General features: G+C 37.2%; 1 protein-coding gene across 2 annotated transcripts in view; it reads right to left on the bottom strand.

Annotated features, from left to right (window-relative positions):
• The window catches only part of PROS1 (protein S), a 100,860-nt gene that overhangs the window by 54,058 nt on the left and 37,527 nt on the right, over positions 1 to 9,275 (bottom strand). For both annotated transcript variants that reach the window (XM_023216050.3, XM_023216051.2), the window contains exons 2-3: positions 3,543 to 3,700; positions 571 to 595 (exon numbers count right to left, since the gene is read on the bottom strand). In XM_023216050.3, the coding sequence (XP_023071818.2) occupies positions 571 to 595; positions 3,543 to 3,700 (183 nt within the window). The remainder of the gene's footprint in view (positions 1 to 570; positions 596 to 3,542; positions 3,701 to 9,275) is intronic.

Here is a 9,275-nt window from a genome sequence, read left to right as displayed (position 1 = left end):
GGAGGGTGGACGCTTGAGGTCAGGAGTTCAAGACTACCCTGGCCAACATGGCGAAACCCCGTCTCTACTAAAAATACAAAAATTAGCTGGGTGTGGTGGCACATGCCTGTAATTCCAGTTACTCAGGAGGCTGAGGCATGAGAATCACTTGAACCCAGGGAAGCAGAAGTTACAGTGAGCCAAGAGCAGGCCACCGCACTCCAGCCTGGGTGACACAGCAAGGCCCTGTCTCAAAAAACAAAACAAAAAAGTTAGCCCATGAAATCGCATATGCTCATAGACTATGTCTAGCACCTGAATATAACTGAGCATCAGCCCAAGAGCTTCGTGAGAAAGACATGAGAAAGAAAAACACTAAAATTTAAAATGCCACATGGTAATTAAAGAACTGTTCCAAATTTCTCAACATGTCTTAAATATAAAGACAGCAAAATTGCATATAAAATGAAACCTCACTCCCAAGGATAATAAATTACATTGGATGGAATAGATGGGTAGAGAGTTAGACAGGAACATATCTAAGTTCCCTTCCATTTCTAAGATGATAGAATTGAGATGTTTTGAACTTACCTAAGTATTTTGGATAAAAATAATCCTAAAAAGAAGAAAAAGAAAACATATATCTTAGCAAACCTAAATTTCATTATAGAGTTAAAACTTAATTTTACAATGTGTTTTTATATCAAAGATGCAAATAAATGACATATAATCATCATTTTCACATTATAATTTTTTATATAGTAAGATATACTAAGAGAAAACAATAAAGTTAAACCAATAAGACACTTAGGCTTAAAGAAATACTGATCAATTAATCATGTTTCAAAGGCTTCCAATCTGAAAACAAGCTCGATTTAAGATGGTAAATATAATCATGCATGCCCTTTTTTTTACATCTTTTAATTTTTCCGTAATGATTAGATAACCATTTGACACATTTTATGTCATAATGATGACCCACACAGATTCAATGTTCAATCACAGTAACATACTCGGTCTTGTTTTTTTTTTTTTTTTTTTTTTTTTTGAGGTGAGGTTTCTCTGTGTCGCCCATGCTAGAGTGCAGTGGCATGACCATGACTCACTGCAGCCTCAACCTCCTGGGCTCAAGTAATCCTCCCACCTCAGTCCCCCAAGTAGCTGGAACTACGGGTACATGTCACCATGCACAGCTGATTTTTTGTTGTTGCAAATTATTTTTTTGTAGAGATGGGGTCTCACTATGCTGCCTAGGCCTCAAACTGCTGGACTCAAGCGATCCTCCTGCCTTGGCCTCCCAAAGTGCTGGGATTACAGGTGTGAGCCAAGGTGCCCAGCTAACAGTGACATACTTTGAAGTGAATTAAAGTAGACATTTATCTTGTACATCTTATGTACATATAATACCTTACTTATAAATTGGTTGTGTACCAAAAGTTTGTCTGTAAATCAGTCATTTGGAGTAAAGAATGTGCTTTCTCAGAGGGAGAAAAATGTTAAAAATTTCTGATAGTAAAGTTCTCAGGTTGGTCAACGAAAGCATTCTTAAGCCATGATATATCTAATGTGTACCATTAACAGTACAAGAATACCTCATGAGAAACCAAAATTTCTACACAAAGACATAGTCAATGTTACCACTTAGTAAGTACAGGACATAACTCATCCAGAACTGAGTCAAAGGCCTCATTCTTTCCCCCTCTCACATATAAACCTACACAATAGATAATGGGATTCAAAGGTGATGTTGCGACCGTCAAAGCAATATATTAGAGATGTTGAGGCATAAGTGGTACTGAGAAGACTGGAAATGTGGACTGCAGTATTAGAGATGTGGACACCTGTAATCACGAGAATCATGATACAGTAACAAATGTTTGGTGGGGGTGTGGCAGGGGGTCACTGTGGTCACACGTGTAATCCTAGCACTTTCGGAGACAAAGTGGGCAGATTGCTTGAGTCCAGCCTGGGCAACATGGCAAAACCCCCTCTCTACAAAGAATACCAAAATGAGTCAGGTGTGGGGCTACACACCTGTAGTCTCAGCAACATAGGAGGCTGAGAGAGGAGGACTGCCTGAGCCAGGGGGTCAGGGCCACAGTGAACCATGATCATGCCACTGCACTCTAGCCTGGGCTACAGAGCAAGACTCTGTCTTTAAAAAAAAAAAAAAAAAGTAACTTTTTTTTTTCATTTCTCCCCTTTATGTCTTGCTCTTTCTGTCACTTTTTTTTCTTCTGTCAATGAGACCAATGTTAGAATTAGTGGAAAAGAGGAAGCGCATAAAGGAGTTTTCCCTACTCACTATCTTTCCTTCTCCCTCTCTGGGCTTTTGCTGCTTAGAGGCTAAGCTGATCGAATGTATCTACAATGTTAGAAATACATATTCAATATTAATGAGTGATGTACTAATATGGTATCCTGGGCAGACAGGCATGCCTTACAATATTCCAGAATAACAAAAGAAAAATTAGAAGAGATGGGGTAAAAAAAAGGAAAATAAGAATGACAGAGTGTTGATCATTATTAAAGGGGTGGGGGAGTTTGTATACTGAAATTTATTACACTGTTCTCTCTACTTTGAGATCTATTTAAAATCTATTTAAAATGTCAATATTAGATGATACCTACAATTCTGACTTAAAATCTTTCATGTAAAGTAACAGTAGGCCGGGTGCAGTGGCTTATGCCTGTAATCTCGGCACTCTGGGAGGCCGAGGCAGGTGGATTGCTTAAGCCCAGGAGTTTCAGACTTGCCTGGCCAACATGGCAAAACCCTGTCTCTACTAAAAACACAAAATTTAGCCAGGCATGGTGGCACATGCCTCTAATCCCACCTACTCAGGTGGCTGAGGCACGAGAATCTCTTGAACCCGGGAGGCTGAGGCTGCAGTGAGCAGAGATTGCACCACTGCACTCTAGCCTGGGCAACAGAAAGAGACTTTGTTTCAAAAAATTAAAATTTAAATTTAAAAAAATGCCAATGGAGAAATTTAATGAAGCATTGTGATAACAATTCAAACTAGCGCGTGCGCGCACACACACACACACACACACACACACACACATTAATACTTCAGGCATCCTCTCCCCTCCCTCTAACACTATCAAATTCTGGTTAGAAGAAAATAGTTGCAAACCATGAGGTCAATACTATTTGCTGATAATGAAGTGTAACTGAACTATAGTTTAGTCAGAACAAGCTGTTATTGGTGATCAACCCCATTTTCCTAACAAACCCATTTTCCTTTGAAGGTACTTCCTCTCCCCTCCCCCTAACACTATCAAATTCTGGTTAGAAGAAAATATTTACAAACCATGAGGTCAATACTATTTGTTGATAATGAGGTATAACTGAACTGTTGTTTAGTCAGAACCATCTGCCTAACAAGCCCATTTTCCTTTGGAGATACTTCCTCCTGAAATGGAAGTGGTTATGTGTGGAAGGTGATACACAAAATTATTGACTTTAAGATGGAACAGAAGGGAGTACAGGCTGGAAATGTTCAGTCTGTAGTTGTATGTCTAGATGTGTGAACTTGATAGTTTCCACAAATGCTTACCGTTTCAGGGTCATTTTCAAAGACCTCCCTGGCTTCTTCTTTATTGCACAGTTCTTCAATGCATTCTCTTTCAAGATTACCCTGTTTGGTTTCTTCAAGCATAGAATTTGCACGACGCTTCCTAACCAGGACTTGTGAAGCCTGTTGCTTTGACAAAACTGGAAGGAAAAAATAAGTTTATATGAATTAATCATTTTTCCATCTAAAATATATTGTTTTATTAAGCAATAAGCGTTAAAATCATTTTCTGCCTGTGAATTCTATGACATTTAAAATCAGTGTGATCGAACTAAGAAAGAAATGCAGATACAGAAGCACGTTGGTTAACAATTCGGAGAGCAGGTTTGGTGTGCAGCTTCAGCCCTTGTATGATGGTCTACACAAATTATTCAGGTTTATACTTGAGGTTAAACACACCAGGTAATATTCAATATTTCCTTCATTAGGACTACATCGGAGAAAACATGCTGAGGTCAGGTGTGGTGGCTCACCTTCGTAATCCCAGTACTTTGGGAGGCTGAGGCGGGAGGATCACCTGAACCCAGGAGTTCAAACCCATCCTGGGCAAAAGAGCAAGACCCCTTTTCTACAAAAAACAAACAAACAAATTATATATATATATACATATATTTGAGAAGGAGTCTCGTTCTGTCGCCCAGGCTGGAGTGCAGTGGCACGATCTCGGCTCACTGCAACCTCTGTCTCCCAGATTCAAGTGATTCTCCTGCCTCAGCCTCCTGAGTAGCTGGGATTACCGGAGTGTACCACCGCATAAAAAATATTAATTGGGCATGGTGGCATGCACTTGTAGTCCCTGCTACCTGGGAGGCTAAGGAGGGAATGCCACTTGAGCTCAGGAGTTCAAGGTTACAGTGAGCTATGATCATACCACTTCACTCCAGCCAGCAAGACCCTCACTCTAAAAAAAAAAAAAAAAAAAATCTGAAAAACATATAATGAAATGCCTATGTCAAAAGCCATAGTCTTAGTCAGGCCTGGTGGCACATGCCTGTAATCCCAGCTTTTTGGGAAACCGAGGCACGAGAATCATTTGAACCAGGGAGCCAGAGGTTGCAGTGAACTGAGATTGCGCCACTGCACTCCAGCCTGGGCAATATAGAGCAAGACTCTGTCTCAAAAAAGAAAAAAAAGAAAAAGAAAAAGAAAAAAAAAAGCCATATGATCTTTAAAGCAAGAGTAATAAACTTTCTCAATTTTAATGAAAAACCTTTGTGATCTCTGTGGAGATTGTTGTTGAACAGCAACAATAAAAAAAACATAACAAAGTTCAATATCAAGCAACAGACTGGAGGAAAATACCTACAGCATACAGAAACGAAAAAATAGCATCCAGATAAGCTGACCAATAAAGAAATGCATGTATGGTTGTATTTCTAAAATATAAACAAACTATAAAGAAAACAATATAAACAATCATATAAACCATCACTACAAAGAAAAAATGGGCAATAAACATTATAAAGTGTTCAAATCAAACTTTTTAAAAATTGGATTTTTGCATATTAGATTGACAAAACTTTAAAAGAATGATAATATCAATTATTGGTGAGAGTAAGGGAAAACATGTATTCTTGTACACTGGTAGTAGAGCATAAACTGGCAGGTTTTATTTGAAGGTATTTTGCTAAAATTTAAAGCACATATACTCTTCATCTCAACAACTCTGCTTCTAAGTATGTCCTACATATATGCCCATGTGCTGGAAAAAATAGAATCGTTTATTGAAAGACTGTTTGTGAGATCAAAAAATTAAAAATGACTTAAATATCTACCAAGAGGAGCACAGGATCAGGCACAGTGCCTCATGCCTGTAATCCCAGCACTTTGGGAGGCCAAGGCAGGAGGATCACTTGAGCCAAGGAGTTCAAGACCAGCCTGGTCAACAAAGAGAGACCCTATATCTCCAAAAAATTTTAACAATTGTCCAGGTGTAGGGGTGCATGCCTGTAGTCCCAGCTAGTCAGGAGGCTGAGGCAGGAGGATCACTTGAGCCTGCAGGGGATCAAGGCTACAGTAAGCTAGGATCACAGCACTGCACTCCAGTGTGGGTGACAGAGCAAGACCCTGACTTAAAAAAAAAAAAAAAAAAAAAAAGAGGGGAATGGAAATAAAAGCTATAATAAACCTGTACTGTAGAATAATATGCAGTTGCTAAAAGGAAGATACTTTTGTACTGAAGATCTCAAAGATACAGTAAGTTAAAATGCAAGTCGTAAAATGCCACCCTCATAGCATAATTCTCTATAAATCAGCTAAAGTAGTAGATATGTAAATATCATGTGGAAAAATACACAGAAAGGAGTTTTGAAAGACTAACTGCTAATACAACAATTATATCTAGAGAAAAGTATGGAGAGTATAGAGTTTTGGTTTATTATTTTAGTATGTTAATATAGCTTTTTAATGAAAAATGTAAAAAATAAAATAAAATCTACAAATAACTTTTTTCCTGATTTTAACCACAAATGATTCTTTCACTAAGAAGATAAACAAGTAATATAAATGTCTGAATTTCTTTTCTTTTTCTTGTCTCTTATTACCTGGTAAACAATAAGCAATAAATACTCAAAAGTTGAATAGTACAAGAAAAAAAAAACCAAAAAGACTAATCAACAGTCACTCATCATATTTGTTAAGTAACTAAAAAATCTTTCAAGAGTGAATAATATTACTTTATTTCTCTGACTTGCCAAAGCAGAAGTTTAAATGTAATGGATAAATGAATAAATCGTTTGGGTTGGATTTATAACCCTATCTCTTGCCATGTTTATCATGCTCATTAAAATAGAGATTAAGTCAAGGCAGTGTGTATATAAAAGATGGTACTCTGTGATCATGCTATCGGCCAAGTGTGTTACTGACTGATCAATGACAGTCCTGTCAACAATGAAAGAGCCTGGCATAGGCAATTATCTCATTTATTTGAAGTAGTTTTACGCATGCTAGTTTGTAATAAATACAGCAAAAAAAAAAAAAAAAAAAAATTGGACTTTTTGAACTTCACAGCAAATATGTGATTCAGGGGAAAACAATAACACTTTAATGAAAAGGTGAATACACTGATACAATTTTAAAAATCAAGGTTAAAAGCACTTAGGAAATAAAGCGCCACAAATATTCACTTCTTGGCATTTTGTCCTTACACAATTATTAACTTCTGGAATTAGGAGTTTGATAGTGACTTTTAAGAACATCTCTTTTCCCGTATGGGCCCCCACTAAAAGGTACAAACCAGGTAAAATAACACATACTGTATCCATGCTTGTGAAAGCAAAGGTCTAAATCACCTAGAATAGCCAAGGTTTTCGAGTTCTTAGGAATGTCCACTTAAGTTTAGAAAAGTAAACATAACAACTTTTATTATTTAGGAGATGACGAAACTCAGGTAAAAAGCATGCAACATATTTTTCCATAACTGTAAAGTGAATAAACAACAAAACTACAGGTGGCTCATAGGCATCCCAACTCTCAGACCTGCAATCCATTGTTTGTTGTCTGCTGCTTTTCAAAAATCAGGACGTCTTATTGTCTCTATGGTTGAAAGGAATATTAAAAAGCAAAAACTGTTACGCTTCTGTCCTACAGAAAATTAAGCTAATAACAAAAAAAATTTTGTCTAAATATATTTGCATCACATTTGGATTTCATCTAGTTCAGCCCAACGATGCTTTAAGTTGGTATGATACATAACAATGTTCAAAGCATGAATTAATTATTTCATTTGATTTTCACATAATGAAATAAACTATAAGACAAAATTATCATCCCTATTTTCCTACTGAAGAAATGGAAGCTGAGAAAGGTGACCTCATTTGCTGTAAGCTATGCTAATGGAATTCAAATATACCCATCCCCTTAGCCTAGTGCTCTTTTCTTCTGTGTATTCTGCTACTCAAATGTCCACGATGTACCTGATTTAATATTTTTATTTACATATTTTTATTTGGAAATGTGTTTATCAGTACAGTGAAACTAAATTATAGAGACACTGATGTCATTAAATATAATTACTTCATAATAAAAGACACGGTAATATATGATAGAAGATTTGAGAACTTCAGTGGAATGAGCAGCTTCACATTGATGCCATTTCAACAGTGAATTATTTCAGTCTACCTACTTTCCGAGAATGTCACCATCTCTAAATAAGAAAATAATCTTTGGGGTCTAGAATTACTTTGGCGCCTCCATATTCTGAGGGAAGTACTTTATCTCCAGCTTTCACACTGACTGCTTGAATTCCTTTCCTTTAGGGCCCAATCCAACAGCTACTGCTGTTGTTTGCAATACTTTTTCTGAGAAGTTTCTGGAAGCATAATACCTTCTTTGGTTACAGTTTTGGCTGCACTACTTTCAACCAAACAATACTTGGTCAAAGAGCAGAAGAAACTTTCTACATGTTTGTTCTCCATGACTCCTGCTGCCACAGCTCATACTCTACTCTTGCACAACTGCCATGAGCTGATTTTAATTTTTGTAAAAGAAATTATGTGGTGGTGCAGTGGATAAGGTCACTATCTTAAATAATTAGTTGTCCTTTACAAAATAAACCCATCCATCTAAGAGAATAGATTTCGAAGCAGTCTACCACTTCTTGCCAGAAAGATACAGGTATGACATCATGAATGCAAATTAAAACTACAGGACTGTGGGATGAGAAAAGCATGGGGTCTGAAGTGCTTTCACCAGTTGGCTCAAAGTCCTTCTGCCCAAAAATATTCACCTTGCTGACATGCGGGAATATCTAAGAAGTTTCGTAATTTGCCATAATAACCATGACATATAAGCACATAAATGCTGTTTTACGTTATCTCCTTTAATCTGAATCATAACTGTTCTAAGTAGATTAAAATTTTCCATTTTATACATGAATAAGCTAAAACTTGGAGTTGAGTTAATTTTACCAAGTTACCACAGCTGAAAACACAGACAACCAGCATCCCAAACCTGTCCTCTTTTTGTATTAGCACACTGTCCCTTACTCATTTGTTTCACTTCTTTGTATTAAGAAGTATCTCAAGAAAGTCCTTGTTAAAATCCAACTATGTTTCTTGAAAAGTGTTACATTCAGATTCAAAATTTTAGTTTAAAATGTGGAGTTGATGAGTCTTTCAAGATAAGAAGTACAACTGAGTCAACTTGATTTTTTTAACTTACCTGAGTCACTCCTTCTTCAAAATAATGACCAAAGCAGATGGAACAATTATGACAATAATAAAACCATTGTGCAAACATGAACTGGAATTCTCTTCGAAACTGTATTCACAGCCTTCATATGTTCTCTTCCTGTGAGGGGTAAATCTTTGTTTTTTGAGAGCAAATTTGATTGACTTACTTCCAAAAAGGTAATTTATTGTTATTGATTTCATAAGAGCCCCTGTAATGATAGTGATGCCAGCACTGCCTCTGCTAATGCCACCCTCCGTTCAAGGAGGGCAGGACCAGAGATCTGCATTGTCCAACACTGACCAGTCGGGTAAGGATGAGTGGCCGAGGGAGGAGGGTCCAGGCCCTAGGATAGTTATCCTCTGAAGCTCTTCCATTTTGCTCCCTTGTTTTTTTGCAAAGATGGTTCTCACTTTCTTCCCTCCAAAAGCTCATCTCTCTTTGAGTTCTACTTTCCATCTCTCTTTTCCCTGGGCTCTTCTTATTTGGCATCTCAAAAATGAAAAATTGCCCTTGAAAGAATGTTTCTGAGAAGAGAGTCTTTGG

The sequence above is a fragment of the Piliocolobus tephrosceles genome, chromosome 2 (genome assembly GCF_002776525.5).
Source record: "Piliocolobus tephrosceles isolate RC106 chromosome 2, ASM277652v3, whole genome shotgun sequence".
Taxonomy (NCBI): Eukaryota; Metazoa; Chordata; class Mammalia; order Primates; family Cercopithecidae; genus Piliocolobus; species Piliocolobus tephrosceles.
This window is presented reverse-complemented; position numbering and strand designations above follow the sequence as displayed.